General features: G+C 35.3%; 1 protein-coding gene across 4 annotated transcripts in view; it reads left to right on the top strand.

Annotated features, from left to right (window-relative positions):
• The window catches only part of GSK3B (glycogen synthase kinase 3 beta), a 231,044-nt gene extending 208,310 nt beyond the window's left edge, over positions 1-22,734 (top strand). For 2 of the 4 annotated variants that reach the window (XM_051985354.1, XM_051985352.1), the window contains 2 exons: positions 8,994-9,129; positions 17,583-22,734. In XM_051985354.1, the coding sequence (XP_051841314.1) occupies positions 8,994-9,094 (101 nt within the window). In that variant the 3' untranslated portion in view covers positions 9,095-9,129; positions 17,583-22,734. The remainder of the gene's footprint in view (positions 1-8,993; positions 9,130-17,582) is intronic. The other 2 variants (XM_051985355.1, XM_051985353.1) reach the window with 1 other exon arrangement.
• The last annotated feature ends 3,334 nt before the right edge of the window (positions 22,735-26,068 follow it).

Genomic DNA, 26,068 nt, shown 5'->3' with positions numbered 1-26,068 from the left:
GTACAAATATTAAAGCCATTAATCATGAACTCTTAATCTCCTCCCCATCATACCTCAGAACTTTGCTACGTTCTCCTTTGTTTCAATTTCAGATTATGAGATAATCTTCCTTCTGTCTAATACTAACTTTCCACTGCTAACTATTGAATCCTCTGCCTCTCATTTTCTTTGAATTGGAGTACTGTAGTATTGCGTTCCCATTTGGCATCCTTCAGTATGCTTATTTCTTTCACTTGAAAAAGTCTCCCACCCAACACATCAAACCAAATGTGCCTAAAACTAAACTCATCAATTAATTCAAAATCCTTTATTTTGCAAATTTTTATTGATTGTACCACCCTCTTCCTGGTTTAAATAGACTCAAAATTTTAGAGCCATCTTTGACTTTCTTTTCTCTCCAGTAAGTTATTTTGTTTCTTCATCTATAGTGACCTATATGTGTTTCTTCTCAATTCCATTCAAACATTTACTAACAATGCAGGTACTGAGAATACAAAAAACTATTCTCCCTCAAAGTTTATATTCTACTTGAGAATCTACCAAAAGCAAGTAACTTGGGAGGGAGGAAATACTGACATTTAGATAAATCAGAAAAGTTTCCTTGAAGAGGAGGGGAGAGTAAGAATTCTGGGTATGAAAAAATGATTCATATGCACAGAGACTATTTTGTTTTTATATGTCTTTCACGGTTTTTTCCCTATATTCAACAAGCCACCCCTTATTTTTAATAAAAAAGAAATAGTCAATTCATTAAAACTGGCTACCACAACTAAATACTCTTCATCTCTGCAAAGAAAGAAAAGAAAGCTCTCTTCCCTAAGACCAAATTTGATTATTTTAGTTAATTTCTTATTTGCTAGGTACCTAGGTTGTAAAAAAAGAAAAATGAGCATTCCTTGCCCTCAGTAAATTCATGTTTTTCACTCCTGCAAATAAATGATGCATTTTACCAGACCTAAAAGTGCTATATAAACTTCAGCTATTCTGGCAAGATAGATATACATGTATAAATTTATATAAAGAAAATGAGAGCTTTGTAATATATGCTCATTTTTTTAAAACTTTGGCAAGATACACAAAGTAATTTTTAAAGAAAGAGCACTAACATCTTAGAAGAGGTAGGACTCAAGCTTCATGTAGAAAGTGATACTTGAACTATGGACAGGAATATCCCAAACCTCTGCAGTTTAGAATCATAGCCTCAGATACGAGCTAAAACTAGACTGATCATAATAGCTAATTATCACTGAGGTCTTAGTTAAATAATTTTCTACAGTGAAAATCTCTTAAGATAGATGCCAAAAGTAGTTATCTTATTAGACATCCTTTGGCAAACCCATCTTCCTTTGACAAGTGATTCATTCTTGATTTTCCTCACCACCAGTGGCAGTGACTACAACTTTATAGGTTCAGGAAACATGAGTTATCACTTGTTCTCCAGTTTTATTCTGTATTCTCTTACCTCTGGCCATTAAAAAGGGTTAATCCGTATGTATAAAACATACTTTCTCCCCATTTCTGGCATTTAAAATCCTTCTCTTCCTTTACAACATCCCCTTTAAGTGGGGGGGTTATCATTTGTGAATTCTTTCTTGTTTATTTGTAAATTGAAAGTTTTTTCCACCAAATTTTACTAAATCATTTTGTCTTGATTTTTGCTGAGCCCTATGACATTGTACATTTTATCATATTTATTTTTTGTATTTCCCCAACCCCCAGTATGTTGAGGTTTTTTTTTATCTCAGAAATGGTGTGGGTTGTTTTTTTGTTTGCTTTTTTCTCATAGTTAATTTATTCCCTTCCTTACTCAAATATTTCACTAAGTGAATTCAGGTGCCCAGGCAAGAAAAAATACCTCATGAGGTACAGGAATAATTTGCAAACCTATTGTCTAATATTTGTGACATTAGATTCAAATTGTGAAAGATTCAAGAAGTGTCAAAAGAACAGAAGCAGGCAGATATGGTCTTCAGGTCATGTCAACAAGCATTAAGAGCTAACATTTGTTAGCTATGCTAGGCAATGTGATGTAAAGAAAGATCAGGAAGCAAAAAACCAGTTTCTTCTCTCAAGAACACAATTTAATAAAGAAAACAATGCAGACAATTATGTACAGATAAGATAAATTACGTAAAGATAAGATAGCAAATTGGGGATAATCTCAAAGGGAAGTCATTAAGATTAAGGAAGACTAGATAGGCTTCTTATAGAAGTTCATTCTTTAGCTGAGACTTAAAAGAACATAGGAAATCCCAGAAATATAAATGAAGAAGAGAGTTCAAAGCATTGAGAACAATTAATGAAAATGCCTGGAGTTGGGAGATTGGGTGTTTCAAAGTGGTCATTGTTATTGGATCCCAGAGTACATGAAGGATCCAAGTATGGTGTAAGAAGACTGGAAAGGTAGGAAGGGATCAAGTTATGAAGAGCTTTGAATGCCAAACAATTTTATATTAGATTCTGGAAGTAGTAGGGAACCATTGGAGTTTATTGAATTGGTGTGGATAAGGAGGTGTTAGTCATGCCATAGTTCTCTACTTGCAGAAAAATCAATTTGATAGTTAAATGTAAGAAGGATTGGAATGGGGAGCAATTTGTGTCAAGGAAACCAACTGCAAGCCATTGCAGTAGTACAAACATGAGAGCCTGCACCATGATGCTGCAGTGTCACAAGAAAGGTTAAAAAAAAAAAAAAAGCAAACAAACCATTTATTTACTATGTATTCAAAGATTTTAAACAGTTAGGGGAAAAAATGCCAATCACTGGAAACTAACATGGGCTTACTAAAGCAAAGCATGTTTAAACAAGTCTATTTCCTCTTTAATGACCCAAGTTAGTTGGCAAAGGCATACTTACATCTGAGTTTTAGAGAGGTATTTTGTGTTATCTTTTAAGATGTCCTACAGATAATATGGTGAAATGTGGGCCAAATAATAGTATTTATTAGGTGGATCTACTACTTATCAAATGACCATATGCAAAAATATGCTAATTATTTGTTGAATCAGCATAAAGGGAGGTCTTTGGTAACATTCCAGGAGACTTGCCCTGGGCCCTACTTTAGCCTTCATTTTTATCAATGTTTGTGAATAATAACAATAAAACAATTGTCTCACAGGACTAAAACAACAAACTGAAAAATAAATTTTAATAATTTTAGTTAAAATACCCAAATTTAGATTTTTTTAACTCATGTGCTTAAATTGTAGTACAAGATGGCAGAAACCTGTTTTTCTAATAACCTAATGGAAAAAATATCCAGGAGTTTTAGCTGAACACAATGTTAATATAAATCCTCAATGTGATTTGACTTTAAAAAAAAAACAGCATTCCCTGTTTTTTCCTCAAAAAAAAAAAAAAGCGGGGAGGGGAGATTTCATTTAGATCATAGGAAGTAAAAAGTTGACTGTACTATATCAGACTATATCTAGAGCGCTGTCTTCAGTTCTTGTTTCCACATTCACACTGCCTAAGTATAAAGGACATCCAAAGGACATTAATTTGGATGGTTGATTATCAAAATTGTCTTATCAATCACCATTCAAGGATTCAGTACTTGGATGGGAGAGATGATAGAAGTCTTTAAATATTAAAGGGTGGTAAAATGAGATAGATAACAAAGGGATTAAATTATGCAATGTTAATGTAATGGAATTTTACTATTTACTGTAAGACATGATGAAAATGAGAAATTAAGAAAATAAGAAACATGGATAGCCTAAAAGTAGTGCCAAGTGAAAAAAAGAACTAGTAAACACTATCATACATAGTGACAATTATAGAAGCAAAAACATAACAGAAAGCCAAACTCAGGTTAATCACTATAGATCATTTATTGTCTCAGAATACAAATAGTAACATAAATCTTTTCTTAGGAATTCATGAGATTGTTATAAGGATCAAGATAAATATAGATAAAATACATTGTAATGTGAGCTGTTATTTAATAATAATAGTAGCTGCCTCAGCTGTTCTTTAAGTCCTGTTGTGTACATAAATGTTACACATATTACTTATATACACATTTAAGAGGGGAAATGTAAATATAACACTGATAAAAATTACCCAAAATTACCATGCTAAAAGTTCTGTGAGCATTTCTTTCTGTTCTGATAAAAGTAATCTTTTTTTTTTTTAATCATTATTGTCTTATATGTTTGTCACTTCATTGTCATCACACTAAAAATTCATGAGTTTCATTTTCTCTGCTGAATAACTTTTGCTAAACTGTAGTTGATAGAGATCTGGCTTTGAAGTCTGACAGAGTAGACTGTGATGAGAAATATGTCACTTAGCCTCTCAATACTCTAAACAGCTAAGATCTAGAAAGTTACAGATAAGATACTGATTTTCATTGATAGAAGAATTCCTTCTGTGAGAACTGCCTATCATGAATCACACAGGTCCAATTTTGGGGGTGTTTTAATGCACAGATATACAAAATTGTGTCAATGTTCTTTTCAGAAATAACTGAAAGTTCCCTTCTTTGATGTGTCCATACATTTTTTTAAAATAGTAATTAAAAATAGTAAAAAATAAAATAGTAGTAGTATAATAGTAATAACAAAAATTTGTAGGAAATTAATTGGAAATAAGCAGCTTTCAATGAACAAACAACACAGCAAAATCTTAAGCAGTGAAAGGTAGAAATTACCAATACATGGTTTGAGTGCATTTACATGTCAAGATTTAACCCAGCTATTCAAGATCTGGTTAAGTATCAAGACTATAATATATAGCTGACAAATGGTTTATATTCCTCAAGAAAATCATACAGTCCTTTTAATGACCCCCTAATTTCTCCCTGAACTATCTTTTTACATTTAAATTCTCTTAACATTTTTTGTTTTAATGTCACCTTCATTTCTCAATATGTTCCTTGCCCCTCTTGTTCCCAGAGAAGATTTCTTTTTAACAAAGAACAAAAAGGGGGCAGGGGGAGAAGAAATAGTTAAGCAAAACCAATCAACTCAAAAGTATTTGCAGTATTAATAATACACTCATATCCATCAGCCAACGTATCACTTTGCAAAGAAAGGAAAGGAAGATATATTCTAATGAGACCAATATTTGAGACCAATATAGATAATTTTAACTTTACAGTATTTCTAGGTGATAATCTTACTGCTGTTTTTTTTTCATTCATATTGTTATAATCATGGTGATTTTATATACTCTGCTTCAATTCATAAAAGTTTCTCTTTACTTCCCCATGTTCTTCATATTCATTGTTTCTGTATAGTAATTTCCCATTGTATACATGTAACACATAATGTTCTACCAATGTCGATGGGCATCTACTCTGTTCACAATCTTTATTCCACCCCCCAGAAAAAAAAATACTGTTATAAATGTTTTGTTTTATTTGAGATCTTTATTTTTATCAGTTTTCTCTTTTCTTTTTAAATGCCCTGTTGCAGTAGGACCTCTGCATCAAAAGATATGAACATATGATTACTTTCTTTTCATAATTCCAAAAAGCTTTCTAGGATAGTTGGAAAAAATTCACTGTTACATCAGCAGTGTATTAGTTTCCCTACTATAACCCCTCTAACATCAATTACTTTAATCTTGTCATCTTTTCCAGTTTGCTTCATGTGAGGAGTATATACTCTCAGCTGTTTTGGTTTGCACTTCTCTTCTTATTAATATAGAGTAATCTATAGCTGATAATAATAGTTTGTGATTTTTTTTTCTTTTTGAAAACTCTTCTTAGCTTCTCATTATTTTATCCTCAGCAGATACTTTTTTTTTTTTTTTAGGCTAAAACCTCTTTTTTTAACATCAGCATTTTTCCAGTGACACTATATATAATACCATAATCTCTTAAGAATTAAAGTTGTGGGTCACCTGAAGAACAATGAAAAGGTACATAGTAGGAACTAACAAAGAACTGCCCTAGGGAAATAGCATAGAGGCTATCTTTAGAGAGATATATGGACAGAAGACAAATGAACTAGTCATGTAACAAGAGCAAAGAATAATTCAGGAATTGTTTATGTACTCAGTTGATATCCACACGATGTCAGGGAATGAGAGCTAGGGGAAGGTTTGGTGAGGAATAATCTCTTTTTGTGGATAATATATGGTAGGATATGAACTAGAGTCACACAGAATGAAAAAGTCATGGCCATGTTGGGGTATTTATATCTTTGTTAAGAGTGTCTATGCGACAGCATAGATATTGAAATATTAATCATAGGGCATCTTTACTTTTTACACTGAATCTAACTACAAAGAACTGCTATGATACTTGTTCCCTGAGAGCAACTGACTTCCAGGATATCTTTAAGTGCCTCTCTTCAACAGTGTCTTAAAGGAGGAAAAGTTTAGAGTTGGAAGAAACCTCAGTTTTCTAGCCAATTCCTTCCCTTTAGCATTGAGGAAACTGAGTTCCAATAAGGTTAAGCATCTGGCAGCTGGCTGCTTTACAAAGCATTCCCTTTACAAAACTATTATTATATGAGTGGACTAGTTATTTCCTTTCTCAGTACTTTCCTTTTCATGGTCATCTAATCTGGGGCAGCTAGATAATACAATAAATGAGATTATAAACCCTGGAGTCAGGAGGACCCGAGTTCACGGCCTCAGATAGAACACTAACTATGATTCTGGGCAAGTCACTTAAGCCTAAATGTCTCACCAAAAACAAAACAAAACAAAAAAAAGTTATATCCATAGTCATCTAATCTAGCTGTAGCCTTCAAAGGAAAAGGACTCCCCCTGACTATTTAGAAGATCACAATCAGTACCAGTTGGAGGTATGGTATGTGACTTTTTTTCTCTTAAATTCATTGTTTTGTGAATCAGTGATAATCTGGAAAAATCCCTTCATAAAAAAACAAGGATATCTGATGTTTATCCTTGTTTCCTCTTGTGCCTAACAGTGCACATGGAAGGCACTTGCTGTGGAGTCACTTGGATATAGAATTAGAGCCCAAGGAAGGAACACTAAGAATTCCTGAGCAGTAAACAGAGCCTTGGGAGAGCTAGCATGAGGAAGCAGTGCCAAGAAACAGAAAGATGGAGGCTCCATGTGGACATGATCTCCCTCCCTTAGGGGAAGGCCTCCACAAGGGAATCATCAACATCAAGGAATCAGATGAAAAAACACTGGTAGTTGGAGGGCAGGAAGCAGGACCACACACTATAAGACACTGAGAAGAGAGCCCCCTCTACCAGCACTTATGGACACAGACCAAAAGAGAGCTATTGGCAGATGGAGACAAGAAGGAAAGACACAATAAGAAAGTAACCTAGAATTATATTTGGATGGTAACATTATATATATTAAATATTACATTATGCATATTATGTATTATATATGTGTTAGGTTGGGGAAAGCTGGCATCTACAAATGAGAGACTGATTGAATTCTGTAGCAATACTAAGTTCTTCCAAGTGTCCCAACAGAGGTAAGGATGGTGTGACTCTTTCTCCTTTGGTGGGAGGGGAGAAGTCAGAAGTCACAGTAATTTAAGGTAAAATGGGGAGGTAACTTGGCTTCCAGATGAAACAACAAGCATAAAGAAGTAACCAGATGAGAAAATGGCATAGAGCTACTCTGATAGCAGGGTAGGCCCAAAATTCTAGCCCAAAATAGTCCACCTGGTAGGCCTCAAGAGATAGAGAGACATAACTGTAACTCTGTCATTACTGACCCTTCTGGGCCCTTATGGCTTAGATTCAATCTTGGGGTCTGTCTCATTTGATTCATTTTGCTCCCATTGCTCCAAATGAATATCAGAATATTTGTGTCTAAATATCCCCCAAAATAAGGAAAAGAATCCTCAACTCTTCTGCAAGCATTATATGACACATATGCTTATGTGACTTCATATGTAGGATCAACTCTATTTAAGCTGACAAAACATTAAAAAGGCTCAATGAAAGCCCCTAGACAGTCAACAAAGGATGTGCTCCCCTCTGTATCCTTGTGTGCATCTGTTTATTTGCATGTGGGTTTATGATCTATTTGTCCTTCAAACTCAAATCCTTCTTTTTTCATTAAGCTTTACCAAGCTACTCTAACCCACATTGATCCTTCTCCCTGATCTGACCTTTAGTATTTATTGTCTCTGTGATTCCCTTAGCAACTAATGATAAAATCCAGAATTAGAAGAGACTTCTCATCTTCTGACTCAAGTAGGAATCTACTCAAAAACTTCCAAAAATGAAAAGATACAATCTTGAGAATCATTCCACTTTTGAACAACTCTTATTTTTAGATTTTTTTTTTGTTTCAATAGTTTACCTAAATCCATTTGCTTATAACTTCTTATCTCCTCTAGGATAAAGCAAGACAAATCTAATGGTAAACCTCCACATATTTGACAGCTATCATGTTTTCCTTAAGTCTTTTCTTTTCTAAGCTAAATATTCACCTATCCTTCAACTCATACTTCCACAGCATGTTTTGTAGTTCCTTTACCATCTTAGTGTACCATATTTTGTATAAACTTTACTTTGTTGCCTAAAATGTACAGCTGACTAATAGCAGAGATGTGTTTAGACTAGGGCAGAGCATAGTGAGCCTCTTATTCTAGATTATATTTGTTTTAGTGGAACTTAATTTCATATTCATGTTTTTGAATGCCATGTCACCCTGCTGCTTCATCACTGAATCTATAATTTACTAAAATCCCCACATTCTGATCACATGAATCACTGTTTAGCCACATCTGTACTGCCCTACACAGGTGCAGATAATTTTTTTTAATAATAGAGTTTTGCACTTATCCCAGTAAAATTTATCTAATTAGAATGAGCTCATAATTCCTTCCTGCCCTTATACATTATCCCATATGGTAGCCAGCCCTTTCCAATTGGTGCCATCCCTGCAATAGAGCACTCTAGAATTTTGCCAAGAACCACAATCAAAGTTACACTGGCCTAGAAGAATCTAGACCATGTTCTTCCCCTTTCTGAAAAGTGGTACATTATACCTGCCTCTATTCCTGAAGCTCCTCTTCCATTCTCCACAATTTTTCAGAAATCACCAACAACAATTCATCAGTCACATCTGCAAGTTCTTTCAGTGCCCTGGAATGTACTTTTGGACCTGGTGACTTGAGCCTCACTGAGAGCATTTAGCTCTTACCATCTCTTCAGTCATTGTGTATCCTTTGGTAATAGTGATAATTGCTCATATTTCTGTAGTACTTTTACAATCTACATAACTACTTTTCTCACAACAACTAAGTGTAATAGGAAGTATGAGTATACCCCTTATAAACAGGTGAGAAAACTGAGACGTAGATAGGTTAAGTGACTTGCCCACAGCCACAGGTAATACGTAGCAAAGCCCATTCTGCTTACCCTACTACTTTCCTTTTACATACACACATAATATTTTGTTAACAAAATGTTTTGCACATATTACCCATTTGATCACCAAAATTGTTTAATGAGGTAGATGATGAAAATCAGCATTACTGTTCCTTTTTATATTTAACCTGAAACCCAGAAAAGTTAAATAACCTACTCAAAATCATATAAAGTTACAAGAGCCAGAGCTTGAACTCACATCTTCTTGTTCCAAATCTCTTTTTTCCTTTGTATCATAGCTTTGTTAATATGCTAACTCTTTATTTTTTATGTCACTATTTTATGTTCTGCATGTTTATGTCTTCTCTGTTAAATTATAAGCTCCTTAAGAGCAAAAATGGGGCCCACAATGATTAACTTATTATCTTCTGACTAAGAATTGGAAATGGAACTTGTGCCCATCAATTGGGAATGGTTTAATAAGCTATGGTATATGATTATAGTGGAATATTATTGTGCTATAAGAATTGACAAGCAGGATAATTTCAGAAAAACCTGCAAAGATTTATATGAATTATTGCATAGTAAAGTGAGCAGAACCAGGAGAATGTTGTACACAGTAACAGCAACGTGATTTAATGAAGAACTGTGAATGATCTAGCTATTTTCAGCAATACAAAAATTTAAATTTAATTTAAATTAAAATTTGAAACAATCCCCACTGGAATAATGATGACGTATACTATCCTCCTCCAGAGAAAGAACTGATATTGATTAAATACACAATAAAACATGCTATTTTTCACTTCCTTTCATCCTTTTTCTTTTATTCAAATCATCTTGTACAAAGTAACTAACATGGAACTATTTTATACAATTGCACATATATAACCTATATCTGGTTACTTAGCATCTCAGGGAGTAGGGAGGATGGGAGAAAGGAAGGGATAGAATTTGAAAGTCAAAACTTTTAAGTTTAAAAATTAAAAAAAAAAAACCAGCTCCTTAATCATCACTACTAATTGATAACTATATGTCATATGTTTTTTGTGCTCATTATGGGTCTTTGTCCATCTGCAGATGCTGTCTATTCTGATATATGTGGAAGAAGTGTGTCTATCTCAAATCTCTCCATGTAATTCTATACTTGTGTCATATCTGTATAAATATGTGAAGTTGCCTAAGTTTTAAAATTCCAAAAATAGGAATAGGAACTGGATCTGTGATTTTCATTGGTGTAGGGAACTCCCAAGTGAGAAATCTCCAAGTCAGAGCCTCTTCTGCATCTTAGAGCCTTAGCGTTGCTAGGAACAATAAGAAGTGAAGTGAGTTACTTAGGTTCACCCAGAGGTGGATTTGAACCCAAAACTTCTTGATGGGGGCACAGTGCAAAGTATAGAGGGCAGGATAGATATTAAGACCCATGGTAATTTTTTTGTCAGAAGGAAAAAGAGATACTTATTCCCATCTTGTGCGATTCCTATGAAGTCAGACAGTGCAGGGGAAGGAAGGAAGGGTCCTTCTGGTGCTGGTGGGTCTTCTCCCCATCCTTCCATCTTGGATGGGCTGTGAAAGAATTGCCCAATATCAAGAGAGGAAGCTAGAGGGGAGGGGGGAGAGGGAGGAGGCAGAAAAAGTATTAATGGTAGAGAACCTGAGGCCTAATGTAGTTAAGTAGCCAGTAGCAAAGCCAAGTTTCACATCTAATACTTTTTATACTATACCATGCTTCTTGTTTGGGTGAATGTGTATGAGAATATGGCTGTTAATCTCTCTGGGCCTCAGTTTTCTGATCTGTCGTACAAAGGGGCTGGACTAATGGCTTCTGAGGCCCCTTCCAGCTTTAAATCTATGATCTTGGTATATGTGTAGCTACACATAGATGTATGTATTTTAAGGGATTTGTATTTGGAGTCTTTAATATGTATTTTACATCTTGTCTATATATTTTATATATGGTTCTTTGCCACTGTATATTTAATAGGAATGATCTTACCCAAGGAGATAATTTAATTTATTTTTTCTTGTTTTCTCTCGGGAACAGTGTTGTCTTCTCCCCCCACAAATGAGCAACCTGCTACCTTCTTTAGCCTCATACAAAGGAGAGAAGCTGTTATCAAATATTAGTTTGAAGCCAATTAAATAATAACTGGAATTATTCCCAGGCCATTTTATAATGCTCTGTGCAAATATGCAGGTACTTTAGTGCTCTCATGCTTAAAAAACATAGTGCTCTTGTCAGCAATACATATTATCCTAAAGTTGAGTCCTGATTTAAAGAAATGGTGTCTTTAAAACATACAAAATAGACTAGACTAAGTATGAGCTTTGTGATTATATTAAGTAGCTTAAGTTTTATTTCCAGTTTAAGCTCTAAATAAAAGTATGCTTAAGCACACATAAAAATCACATCATCCAATCAGTCAGTAAGTGTTTATTAGGTACATACTTGATATCAGGAACTATGCTGTGGGCATTGGAGATACAAAAGCAAAAGTAAACAGACCCTACTCTAGAAAGAAAAGGCAGTGTGTGTGTATATAGACTAAATCATGGGAAGAGCACTAACAGCTGGGGAGAATCAGGGAAGGTAAAAGAAGACTGTGAACTTGAAAGCAGCCAAGGGATCCTAAGATGTGAAAGTGAGAAAAAAGGAGAATGCATTACAGGGAGGAGAGGAAATTGGAAGAGAACACCCAGTACAGAGACATGGAGACTAGACATTTGGTGTCATTTTTGAGAAAGAGACAGTCTGATTGGGGTAGCAGATATATAACAGGAGTGGGATGCCAGGATAGGGCCATTGTCTGAAGGACTTTACATTTCAAATGGGAGCTTATTTTTAATCCTGGAAATAATGGGAAACCACTAGAGTTGGAGTAAGGGAGTGGTGGCAGAGTGAACTCTACATTTTAAAGAAATCACTTTGGCAACTGTGTTGAAAATAAAGAGTAAAGAGACTTGGCCCAGAAATCAATCAAGAGGTTGTGGCAAAAGGCGATAAGGGCCTATCTAGAGAGGTGCCTGTGCAACTGGAGAGAGCACCGGGTGCTGGAGGGAGTATTCATTTAGAGATGACGAGATTTGGCAGCTTCTTAGAAAGGACAGTGGGACTGGAGGTCAAGAGAGAGACCAGGCTAGGCAGATTTTAAGAGTTGTCAGCATAACAATTATTATAAAACCCATAGGAGTTGACAAAAGCACTGAAAGTGATTTCAGAAGGAGAAGAGAGCCCAGGACGGCGTCTGGATATACACATAGTTATGAGGTGGGGTCTGGATGATGATTCAGCAAAGGAAATTGAGGAGAGGTCAGACAGGAAGAGGACCAAGAGAGCAGTGTCATAAAAATCCAGAGAAGAGAACATTCAGGAATAAAGAGCAATCATCAGTGCCAGTGTCAGCAATTAGCAAAAAGGTAAGAACCAAGAAAAAGCCATCCTAATTTGGCAGTTTAAAAAACCATTGGCACTTTTGGAAAGAGCATTTTACTGATTGCATCAGAAGCCAGATTGCAAATTATTGAAAGAAAGTGGAGCCAATAAATATAGATAACTTTTTTCCTAAGTGGTGGAAAAGGTAAAAGGGATATAGGATGATTTCTTGAGGGGATGGTAAAGTCTAAAGAGGGTTTTTAAAGCATATTTGTAGGCTTCAAGGAAGAAACCTATAGATAGAAATAAAAATTAAGAAGGTGATTGTGGGAGCAATTTACTGGAGAAGAAGGGAGGGGATGAGACTAAGGTTACATGTAAAGGACTGCTTGCCATCTTGGGGAGGGAGGGGAAAATTTGGAACAGAAGTGAGTGCAAGGGATAATGCTTTAAAAAATTACCTTGGCATGGGTTCTGTTAATAAAAAGCTATTTAAATAAATAAATGAATGAAAATAAAAGTGTATTCATGAAATTAAAAAAAAGAGAGAGAGAGAGAGACTAAGGTTACACATACACTAATTACAAATTGGACTTGGGAGTAAGAGCCCCGTCTTCATCAGAAACTGGAATGAAGGAAGAGTGCATCTCAAGGGAATTTGAGATGTAGAGAAAAGAGACAAGGGAATTCATAATGCTCAGTAAAATAATCAAGGTCCTCAGTTCAGATTGTGGAAGGAATGTTGTTGGCGAAGTTCGAGAAGAGCCCTTTTCACCACATCTTCTTGGCTCTTTTATCTGTGAATTCTGCTTTGAAGTTTATATGTCAGAAAATCTTGCATCATCACAATCAGTGAGTGATGGTTATCTATTGAGTGCTAAAATTTATAGCATTAAGAATTCCTTTTGGTTTTCCTCTCTCATAATTTGATCTTTAAGAACATAGATTCAACCTCCTAAAAACAGGGTTTTGAAACATATATTCTATGTGCTAACTTTCAGACAAAAAAACTGAGCTGTATAAATAGAGATTCCTTCCTATTTAGACAAAATAATCAACAACCAAAATTTTTCTCATCAAGCAACTTGGGCTTATTACAGAAGAGAAGAGCAAAATCCAAACCTAAGGAATTTGATTCCATTTTTAAGTGGTTTAAAATGAAGTGCTTAAAAGTAGAATTTGGTTCTGATTCCATATTTAAAAGTCTATTAAAGACCTTCAAAACTCTTTACAGATAAATAAAATGTACTTCAAAGATATCCTTGGATTGGCAGATGAGCAAATCATGCTAAGTGCTTCCTAGCACAGAAGAATTTGGGTTTTGTTGTAAATAGTATTATATTTTTTCCAATTACACATTAATTTTTTCACATTAATTTTTATAAGATGTTGAGTTTCAATTTTTTCTTCCTCCTTCTCTTCCCCAAGATAGCAAGCAACTTTATATAGATTATACATGTGCAGTCATGGAAACCTGTTTCCACATTAGCAATGTAAAAGAAGAAACAGAACAAAAGAGAAGAGTTACAAAAAGTGAAAATAATAGACTTCAGTCTACATTCAGATTCCATAATTCTTTCTCTGGATGTGGATAGCATTCTCCATCATGAATTTTTGAAATTGTCTTAGCTCATTGTATTACTAAGAACTAAATCGATTATATTTCACATCACACAGTGTTACCATTGCTATGTACGGTGTTCTCCCAGTTCTGTTCATTTCATCCAAAATCAATCCTGCAAGTCTTTAGAGGGTTTTCTGAAATCCATCTTTACTTCATTTCTTTGTTTCTTATAGCACAGTAGTATCCTATTACATTCATATATCACAAATTGTTCAGGTTTTACCCAATTGATGGGCATTTCCTCAGTTTTCTTTGCCACCACAAAAAGAGCTGCAACAAATTTTTTTGTAGATCCTTTTCTTTTTTAATGACTTTTTTGAGATATTGAGCTATTAGTAGTACTGCTGCATCAAAGAGTATGCATAGTTTGATTACTTTTTGGGTATAGTTCTAAATTTTTCTCCAAAATGGTTGCATCAGTTCACAATTCCACCAGCGATGCATTAATGTCCCAATTTTCCCACATCTTCTCCAATATTTGTCATTTTCCTTTTCTGTCTTTTTAGTCATTTTTATAGGTGTAAGGTAGTACTTCTTTGAGCATTTTTTATGACTATAGATAACTTTTTCTTCATCTGAAAACTGCTTGTTCATATCCTTTGATCATTTGTCAACTGGGGAATGACTTGTATTCTTGTAAATTTAACTCGGTTCTCTATATAAGAAATGAGGCCCTTTTCAGAAATGATGTCTGTAAAAAAGACAGCTTTCTGCTGTCTTTCTAATCTTGGTTGCATTGTTTTTATTTGTGCAAAACTTTTAATGGAATAAATGATCTATTTTGAATTTCATAATATTCTCTAGCCCTTGTTTGGTTATAAATTCTTCCTTTCTCCATAGACCTGACAGGTAAACTATTTCTTGCTCATCTAATTATGGTATTACCTTTTATGTCTAAATCATGTACACATTGTGATCTCATCTTGATATATGGTGTGAGATATTGGCTGCATAGAGAATTCTATTTCATTTGTTGCTTAACAAGATTTAAACTAGAAATAAATTTGATGTAGACAAAAAAGTTTAACTTTGAGATATTTATCTAACTCAATTTCAGCCTTTGTTGTGAGAGAAGGGCTGGTTAGAACAGAGCACTGTTTCCAGGGACAGTGTTCATGTGTGTTATATTTCCAGTAAACCATTAAATCTTCTTGTCAAGCATTTAAGAATGATACAGCATACAAAACTGCCAAGAATAGCTAAAGAAATAGTTATAAATTGCTGAAAATAGATTTTATTAGATTGCTCTGAATGAGAATCTATTGTACGATTATTATTATTATTAGATAATTACTATGCCCTTCCTTACAAATAGATCCCAGTTTTAGGTGCATTTATATCTCATGTCTTAACTATATTTGAAGGTTTAACACCTCTCATCCAATCAGAAATTAACATTTATCCAGAACATGAACTGTCTGTGTAAATAAGCAAGATTTTTTTGAGATAGCTCTTTAATTAAAAAGCATGTAGTAGGATTTCATTCATTTTAAAAATAAACTATGCCTGTTATTACTGTGAAATGGGCTTTACAGAAAAGAGCTCGTTTGATAGCCGAATTCAGGAAGGTAATTGAAGAGAGGTCATTTGATAAAGGGAACTCTGAAGAGCAGTGGAAAAATTACTAGAAGTAGGACAGAATGCATCACTCTCAAATTCAGTGGAAAGACGAAACCAAGGCATATCAGAATATAGTCATGGAAGCCCAAGAGTCATTATCTAAAATAAAATAAATGAAATAATAGACATTCAGACTTAAAGTAGGAAATCCTATGTCAGCAGAAAATTTGATGACTAGGAACAGGCTATGACTTTCTGATTGAATCAAGTCCTTGTCAGGCACTTAAAGATTTTAAAGTTAGAAGAAACTCTAAGAATCAACCTCCTCTATTTAACAGATTAGGAAACTGGAGGCCAGAGGGATAAAGTTACTTGATCAAAGTCACACAAGTATTAAGTGATAGGATTTGAAGCCAAGGTTTCTTTGTCCACATCTAGTGTTCTTTATATCTCACTGCCACCATGATTAAAACTGTTCAGTTTCATAAATTTCTCTGATCCTAATTAATTGGTCCTGACATCACAACATCTAGGTCTGCATTTCACTGGAGTATGAAGTAAAAATAAACTAGGGTTGTTCAGAACCTAGGGACAAAAAGGATTTTTGACAGGAAAGGATGACTTCATTGTTGAATCTCAAAAATCATTATGCACATCCTTCAAAGAGAAATGGGATTAAAAACATTAAGAATAGACTCTTGATGAAGAAAAGTAGCATAATTAAGGAGGAGGTTTAGAGGTATTACCTGTGTCAGAACAGGATACTGGGATCATTATGTTAACAAAAATAACTGAATGGACAAGGTCTTTATGAAGAAGTCATAACTCAGAAAGTAGAATGGCCCCTCTGTTTTGAAAGTCTGATGAGTAAATCCCAATAGTCTTATCTCTTTGACAGTATCTCTTCTTGATCTACATTAAACCCCGCCTCAAGGGGCAAGGCATCAGCCACTACATAAAATTTTGCTTCTCAAAGTGTTAGGAGCTTGTTATCCTACCAAGAAATTTCCTGCCAGGAGAGAAGGTAGGGAAGTACAAACAAGTATAAGGTACTCACTAGCCAAAGTCTTCAGGATTCCATTGCAGCCTTCATCACCTCTCCAACTTTGGCAGATAATAAATACTCTCTCTGAAACTTTTCCAGTAACACACTCTTGAACCTCTGAATGTGATATCAGTGTAATAACACGAGTAGATTGAGAAGAAACAGATCATTTGTACAGTTTCAAAAATTATTTAAGTACCATAGTTGTCCAGCTTTGTGTTTTGAAATGTTTTAGTTCAGGTGGTATGATAGTTGTAAAGACAAATATATTGGGCTCTTGTCTTTGAAAAGCTTATAGTCTAGTAGGGGAGTTAAGCATGATTGAAATGCAAATATGCAGAAAAAGGAAGAGAAAATAATAGTGTATTTGTTATGCACTTACTATGTTCACCTTGCTATAGTCACTAAATCCAAATAGAAAAGCAACCCTGAAGGAATTTATATATTACAAGGGAAAATAGTACATGTTCAGCTGAAAATCATTTGTTGGTGCTACTTCTATAATGTCATTTTCACTGATAAAATCCTAATTGTTTCTGATATCAGGGAAAGCAAATAGCTTCTCAAAAGTTTTTTCCCTATTGTCAGAGCAGCCCAGGGAGACAGCATGAAATCTCTGAAGCAGATTTCAGTGCCCTGCTCATAGCCTTATTTAAAAATTCTCCCCAAACAGCATTGCTCATGCTTTCTCTTTTGGGAACTCTTATTGCAGATGCTAATGCAGGAGATCGAGGACAGACCAATAACGCAGCATCAGCTTCAGCCTCCAACTCCACCTGAACCAGCACCAGGCAGCCAGCTGTGCAGGAAAACTCGCCGGCCACTTGGGTTTCACTCAGCAACACTGGTCACGTTGGGAAAGAAAATTAAAGAGAAAAAAAAAAACCTTGTTCATTTTAGTGTTCAATTTTTTTATTATTGTTGTTCTTATTTAACCTTGTAAAATAACTATAAATACAAACCAGTTTCATTGTATTCTCACTTTGAGGGATTTCCAGGGGCTTGGGAGGGGTCGTAGGGAGGGGACAAGCGGAGCAATAGAACATGAAATAACTCCCGCGACAATCTTTTTTTCGGGAAAGTCTGCTGTTGTGTACTTTTAAAAGCAGGACTCTTGCCTCATGCCCCTTTCCACAAACGAAGAAAACTATTCTGTGCTGAAAAGTTTTGGGGAATTTTCTTTTCTTTTTTTCAGTCAAAGTGTCAGACATTGGTATAGTGCACAGCTTGAATTTGGTTGGAGCTTAGCAGGTGTAATTCATTGGGGGCTTCAGTGTTGCTTGTAAAATTAATCCATATCCTAGGGTATTTGAAGAATTGCCTTTGGCATGTTGGGGTGGGTGTGGCAGATAATAATATGAAATGTGTCACATTCATCACCAAGGGAGGCAATTGAGTTTCAAGTTTGGAGCTACACTTGGAATGTTTTCAGGGGGGTTGCTTATTTTTTTTTTTTTAATTTTGCTCTTACATCAGGGTGAGAGAAACCTACAGTGTCACACATGATAGAAAGTTGTCAGATGAGAAGAAGCAAGCCAGAGCTTAGCTCTCTTAGCCATACAAGAGGATGCTTGTTTGGCTAACTGAAGGCTTTCTGCCTAATCTCAGCCTAGCTTTTGAGTAGTGATCAAGAAAGGCTAAGGAAAGGAAAGTTAGGTGAGCAGCTTTGGTCTGCAGAAGAGAAAAAAGCAGGTGAAGAACTGTGTCCTTTGAGAAGGGGACAGCTTAGGGGCTCTTTGGCAAATGGCCACTGTGAATATATTTTTCCAGGTTTTGCTCTAAAATTGCTTCCCTTGCAAAGATACACCATGAGAGGACACTATAGTTTATAATGTGAACTGTAACAGTCTACTGGTTTATTTTTCATAATTTTTTATTGAAAGTTGAGCTTGCAAATTGCCACATTCTATACATAGTTCTAATTTTAAATCCAAATCTAGAATCTATATTTAATTTCATCCTTTTTTAACCTCATGCTTTTAAATTTTTATTTATTGATGCATGTCAGATATGCCATTATGATATTAAAATGGTAAAAATATTAATAAACTAGGCATCAAAATTATATAAAAAGTACTTGTACCTGCTGACTTATAGGAAAGCTGATTATATAAATGTGTGTGTATATATATTATATATATACATGTATACATATATTCAATACTGCTTTTTTATTTTTTTGTCTACAATATGAAAATTGTCTGATTGAAGCATGAGAATGCTTTTTTTTTTCCAGTTAATTATCTTGTTCTATTTTCTTTCTGTATCAGTGAATGATGTCAGATTCAAAGTCTCTGTTTTTGAAGTAAAAGCAATATTCCTTGGAAAGTCAGGAGGGTGGATGGATTATATTTGCAATGTAGAAATAGTCTTTTCAGAACTGGTCTGTTTTATACTTGTGAGTTTGGTGTCCATGTGGGCCTTATATACTCACTAAAATGAACCTTAGTCACCTTGGTGCTTATGGGCCATTACTTGACCTGTGACTCTTTAAGGCACAATCAGTTGTATTTTACATTTAAAGATCATTTTAAGTGATGGCCCCTTCCCTCCTGCCTACCCTTTCTCAAACACCTTCCAAGGATAAACTAGCAACAACAGGGCTGGCTGCAAAATTACTGCTAGGAGGCTAATCTTTCTCTGAGTGTGCAACCTGCCCTTAAGACCCTCCTCATTACTACAGTAAGTCATGTAGGGATTTGAATTTCTCACCTTCCGACTCATTTGGAAGAAGATTAGTTCTGGAAATGGGCACGGTAAGCTCTACTGCCCTCCTGTTGGACAAAGAGGGTGTCTGAGAGACGGTTGCTTCCTGCTGAGAGGAACTGATACCCAGAAAGAAAACTATGAGCCATCTTAGTTTTCACTCATTAAGCTATGCTTTCGGGGGTATTTGAAAGTGCTAGGTATATGATAGTACAGGAAAGAAACACACACACACACACGCACATATAAACATGCAAAAAAAAAACCCCACAAATATTCTGAGTTTTGATTAGATATTACAAATAATTAGAATCTGAAAGAAGTCTGAATTTATGAAACTTGCCAGCAGAATCCCCTAAAGGGAACGAGGGCTTTAATCACTTTCCCAAAAGAATTTATAGAAGATTTAAAAGGCTGATTAGTGACTAATAATGGATATGCTTTAAAACAATGCCCAGCCTCAAATTTGGAAAAAAAAAACATTTCTCTGGACTTGGATAGTATTTTCCAAAGTCCGTAAAATCACTGCTTATATCAGGAAACACTTTTGTGTCTTTTTTTCCCTAAGGATGAGAGGAAGAAGAGGAGGAGGGAATAAGAGGGAAATGTAAGCGCTTTTCTCTCATTTTTATTTTATTTTATGTGTGTGAGGGCTGAGGTCCGATGATTTTACTTTCTCAAGGATCATGGCAGGATCACAGAACTCTTTTATACAAGTGAGATCCAGGTCTCTGAATATCTTTTTGTAAATAATAATAATAATAATAATAAAAAGCTCCTCACCAAATTCAAGCTTGTACATTATATTTTCTTTTGATGTTTTTAAATTTAAGTTTTATTGTTTTGTATGTAAATATGTGGACCCAGGAACTGTTATTAATGAGCAAAAAGTTACTGTTCAGGGCAGTGATTCTGTTTAATAATCAGACAAAATGTAGACGAGCTTTTTAAAGCCATATAGTTTTAACTCTGTACAGTAGGTACCGGCCTGTATTATTGTAACAATAACTCTAGCAATGTATAGTGTATCTATATAGTTTGGAGTGCCTTCGCTTCCATGGTTCGTTTTTGGTTTTGTTTTATAATTTTGTTTCCCTTTTCTGTGTCCCCATTCCCTCTTTTAACTAATGTCTCACAAAGCAGCATTTAACCCTTCCCACAGCTGTTATGAGTGCTGTTAAGGTTTCAGTGATACCATGCTTAGTAGTGGAAACAGAGGAAACCACGTTCTAACTCGTTTTACTCACACCCTGACTTTGTTTTGGCTCTGAATGTTGGTTTCCTCCCCAGTAGCAGTGACCGGTTTCATTATTTCACACATTACCCACCCAGCACCAAGTTGCCCTAAAGCTGGGGCAGGGATCAGCTAGATTAGATTTTGCTCGTCTTTCCCCAAGCCCTACATCTAGGAATCTTGTAAACAGCAGATTCTGGGAGCCTTCCTTTGGGTTCATTTTCTCTCTTCTCTTTCCCTCCCTCTCTTCCTTCCTTCCTTCTTTCCTTACTTCCTTCTTTCTTTCCTTTTTTCCTTCTTTCCTTCCATCCTTTCTTCTTTGTTTCCTTCCTTCTCCCTATCCCTTCCCCACTGAGAGAGAGAATTTGATTTTATGAATGAAAAATATCTTCATAGGACCACAGCTCAACATAAAAATGGTTCAGAATGTCATATTGTAATAAATGGTGGCTACAATGTGTAGGACATTCCAGTTAAGATACTGTTGTTTTAACAAGAACTCTTAGCTTGCTCCCTTCTTGCCACTCTCACCCCTTCCAGTAAAATGTCATTTATAAATCTTGATTAAAATCAGTTTTATTTTTATGTACCCAGCACAAAGGCTTTTTTTCTTAAGGAAAAATACAATCATTTGTTTTGCCTCCAAGTATTCCACATACAATGTCTTGAAGAGAAGAAAGAAAAAAAAAAACTTTACCAAACCAAAGGTTGCTATTTTTGACACATCTTGTTGTTCATTCCAGCAAGGCAAAAGACGGCACCTTTTTTTTTCTGGTGACGTGACAGTGATGTAATTTTTTTGTTTTGTTAACAGTCCACTCGATTTTTTAAAAAGATATTTTTTGGTTTATTTTTTAGCAAAGAAGTATGGCTGACCAGTCATTTTGTCTGCACTAATGCAAAGGTTTCTGAGAAAACTATATTCTCTGACCCTGTGGATATCAAGACACTGGTATTATTATGTTTAGAATTTCTTGCCATTTTCTTTTGAAGAATCTAACTTTAGACATTCTTTAAAAAAAAAAAAAAGTTTGGCCAGTGCTAAATCCCCAATAATTGACATTTGTTTTAACAAAACAATTGCATTGGGTTCCTCCAGTTCATGTTTAGCAAAGTTCTAAATCTTGAAGGAGCCAAACTTTTCCCCATACACAAAAACCAAGCATCCATTACCAGTATTTTAGTCTTTTCTGGTAGAAACCTGAGCCATTGAAAGTAAAACAGACAACTTAGAAGCACAGACAAGTAACCAGACCAGGGCCTGCCTTTCTGAAGTTTTGAAAAGTAATCCCTGGGGTTTGGATTATTTTCACAGGGGTTATGCCCAACATTATTCAAGTTTTGTCGCTCCATTTTGCACCTCTGCAATAAAAGCAAAATGACAAACCATGCATAAGGGGTTAGCTTGAAAAGTAGCTTCCTTGTGTTAATTCATTCTAAACTTTTTTATATATCTGTCTACAAGGAGATGCAGATAGATGTATGAAAATGTGCTTGCCTGTAAAATTTGCATTTATAAATGTGTTGCCGATGGATCACTTGGGCCTGTACACACACCGATTAGCGTGACCACTTCCATATTAGAAACAGAAATCTAAATATATATAAATATATATATATATATAAAGGACTGTGGGTTGTATACAAACTATTGCAAACACTTGTGCAAATCTGTCTTGATTTAAAGGAAAAAGCAAAACCTGTATAACATTATTACTACTTGAATGCCTCTGTGACTGAATTTTTTTTTTTTCATTTAAATATATACTTTTTTGTGGACAGTATGCTTAATGTTTTTTTTTTTTTCCTTCCCCCATTCCCTTGTAAATACATTTTGTTCTGTGTGACTCAGTTTGGAAATAGTTAACTGGTACTGTAATTTGCATTAAATAAAAAGTAGGTTAGCCTGGAAATGAAATTCAAATTCAGAAGTGTGTGGTCTTTATTTCGATTCCCAGCCCTCTTTCTTTGTCCTCTCTAATTTTCCACTTCTCTTTTGACTGCCATTACCTTTCCCTTTCCCTAAATTAATGAAATATACATTTTTGTTACAAAAATCAAGATGTAGATGTATTTTCTCTCTATTCCCCCCCAAATAAACTGTTATTTCATTGCCTTGTCCAAGGGGTACAGTTTATATTTAGTGTGTTATTGGATTTGATTAAAAAAAAAAAAGGGATTTCAGCAAACTGCTTTTGAAAAGAAAATGTCCATTTAAAGGGATAAACAACAAATTGTAAACTGCTGACTTTGAACACTGTGCTCTTGGTTTTGGGGTAACTTTTTTTTAAAAGAAGTTTGATCCCGTTGATAATGTTACTGGGTGGTGGTTTGTAAACTTTATGAACACCATTTCCAGTGAGGCTGTACCTCTCAATAAATCAACACATGCTATGTTTGAGTCTGGTGATTTCCAATCCTGGATGCTGTATGTAAACACAATTATGTCTATTAGTACAAAGAAAAACATCATTTTCAGGGCTGACTACTGTGGCCAATTCTGTGACCATCCTAAAATCTAGATGCAAGGTCATGTGACTTCACTGCTTCAATAAAACAAATTTATATTGGACAGAGGCTGCTTTCTCTCTTTTTTAAAAAAAAAACAAAACAAAACAAATCTCCCCTCTCTGATTCTCCAAAACCAAATATTGATCATACAAAATCATTGTGGCATCTGCAGAATGGTCTTACTATCATACATTTAGAGGAGAATTTGCATAAGAAAGATTGCTCAAATTTAAAAGATACCTGGATGCCACTTTGGGACTTCTGGGTCATTGAAATGCACTAGCAGCATGGGACTAATTGTGTTCCAACTTCTTATTTACTTCATTTCAATAGTGCTGTGTGTGTGTGTGTGTGTGTGTATGCAGGGACAGTTTAAAAGAGTAGCTGGAGTAAAGTGGACTTCCAGCAGGCTAAAGTGTATGCCTTAAATTCTGAAAAATGGATTTTAGTCTTGTCCACCACTTCCCACCCTCCTGGTCCATAATGGTGAAATAATTAGCCTGAGAACACCCACCTAAATTCCAGGCTTAAAATGAGAAAACGGGACTTGCAACTGCAAATCCTGCTTGATGTCAATGTGTCTTTCAGTTGCACAACTAGACAGCAGTTCATGTGGAAAAGGCCCAACGAGCTAATTACATTGAGAACAATGGGCAGGACCACATCTGCCATGCTGTGTTCAGCTCTAAGCATCATGATGTAGGGAAAATGAGCTGAAAGGCATTTTAGAGATAGTGTCTCAAGACTGCTAAATGAAAGGAAATTTAAGGATAGTAGGCTTCGAAAAGGAAATCTCTAGGGGGTTGTAATCAGCTAACTGGCTGGTAAAATGCCTGCTATATGCAAAGCACTGTCAAAACAGGCACAAAAAAAACCAAAAAACCTTTTGATGTTTACAATTTGCTAGGGAAGGAAACACATAAACATGGTACAAAAGATATATATTGGGGTAAATTTGAGATACTCTCAGAGAGAAAATCAGGAGAACTGGCAAAAGCTGAAACTAGGTAAGATTTGAAGGAAGTCGGGAATCTAAGACAGAAATGAGAAGAGATAAAGTTCCAGGTATGAGGGACAGTCAGTGGAAATGATCTGTCTTTTGCTTTAAACACTAAATGAAAGATTTTCTATTTGGTCCTGGAGATAAGAAGGGGCCTCTGGAGTTTATTGAATGGAATCTCAAATGTGATCATTGAATCCATCATACTGATAAGCTCTTGCTTATCACTTATTTCACTTGCTAGGGAGAGGGCCCAAGGTAGAGCCTTATGAGACACGCAGGGTTAATCATCACCACCTATTTAAAGATCCAACAGGAGACTATGGAACAATCAGACAGATAGGAGGAAAGAACCTAGAAAGAAGAAAATTTCAAGAGTGATCAACAGTGTCAATGGAAAGAAGGATGAGGAATGAGAAAAGGTCGTCAGATTTAGCAATTAAGAGTTCATTAATAATTTTGTGAAGAGCAGTTTGGGTTAAATGATGAAGTCAGAAGCTAGACTATATAAGGTTAAGAGGGGAGAGAAAAGGAAGTAACCTTGTGTGGATGGATGCCCTTCTCGGTGATTTCAGCCCCAAAAGGAGGGATGCTATAGGAGATTAGCTAGTGGGGATATCTCTGCCATGAGTACATTTAGTAGACAGTAGTGGAAGATTAGTGCCAAAGAAAAGGATTATGGTTCGTTTGTGATAGAGGTGGACAGAGCATCTGAGGAAAGGGGAATTCTTGGTAAATTGTCCTTTTTTTTTTTTTTTTTTTTTTCTTCAGAGAAAATATGAGGCAAAATTCTCTGTTAAGGAGATTCTTGAGGAGAGAAGATAAAAGTTTAGAAAAGCTGTTGAGGTGAGTGGGATAGCAAAATCAGGAAACTACTGCTTTGGTTCAATAAAGGCCCAATTAAACTTATAGTTTCATGATTTTGGAAAGGCTGTTGTGGTTGTATGGAAGATGAATCCAAGTTGCCTAGTCTCAGGGGGCAGAACTAGCTACAGTGATTGAAACTTGTTTTTACTACATCAGGCTAAATATTGAATGAGCTGACTCAAGAGATGTGTAGTAGATTATACATCAGTAGAATTATTTTTCCATATACATATATTTATGTGTGTGTGTTCATTTTCTTTATCCCACTGTTTCACGCAAAAAATAAGCGTGCATAACCAAACAAAATAAATTCTCACATTGTTTCAGTCTTACAATATGTCTCATTCTTCATCTTAAGTAAGTCTATCAGCTTCTGTCAAGAGATGGGTAGCATACTTTTGACTTCTCCAGTCACAGTTGAATATTGCAGTGATCAGAGTCTTTCAAAGTTATTTGTTTTTATTGTGTTATTATTAACATGTAAATCATTCTGCAGGTTTTTCACACTTCACTCTTATCAATGCATAAATCTTCTTAAGTTTCAAGTTTCTCTGAATCCATTTCATGTGCCACAGTAAAATTCCACTAAATTCATTTCAGCCATTTCCCAGTTGATAGGTACATTGTCACTATAAATGTTTTGTACATAGAACTACTATTCTTCTTATTTGGAACTCTTCACTGCCCCACAGTCCCTTAAGCATCTCACTAGAAATCTTTAAATGAAGGGCCAAAAACCCTTTAGAATAATTGTAGAATGACTCATGATGGAGCATGGAAATTGGATTAAATGACTGAGTCGTTTTCAACTCAGGCTCAATGAGCAAGGCACTAGGTGACACAGTGGATAGAGTGCCAGGCCTAGAATCACCAAGATCTA

Source organism: Antechinus flavipes, chromosome 3 (genome assembly GCF_016432865.1).
Source record: "Antechinus flavipes isolate AdamAnt ecotype Samford, QLD, Australia chromosome 3, AdamAnt_v2, whole genome shotgun sequence".
NCBI lineage: Eukaryota > Metazoa > Chordata > Mammalia > Dasyuromorphia > Dasyuridae > Antechinus > Antechinus flavipes.
The sequence above is the reverse complement of the archived record's forward strand: the minus strand, read 5'-3'. Positions and strand labels throughout refer to the sequence as shown.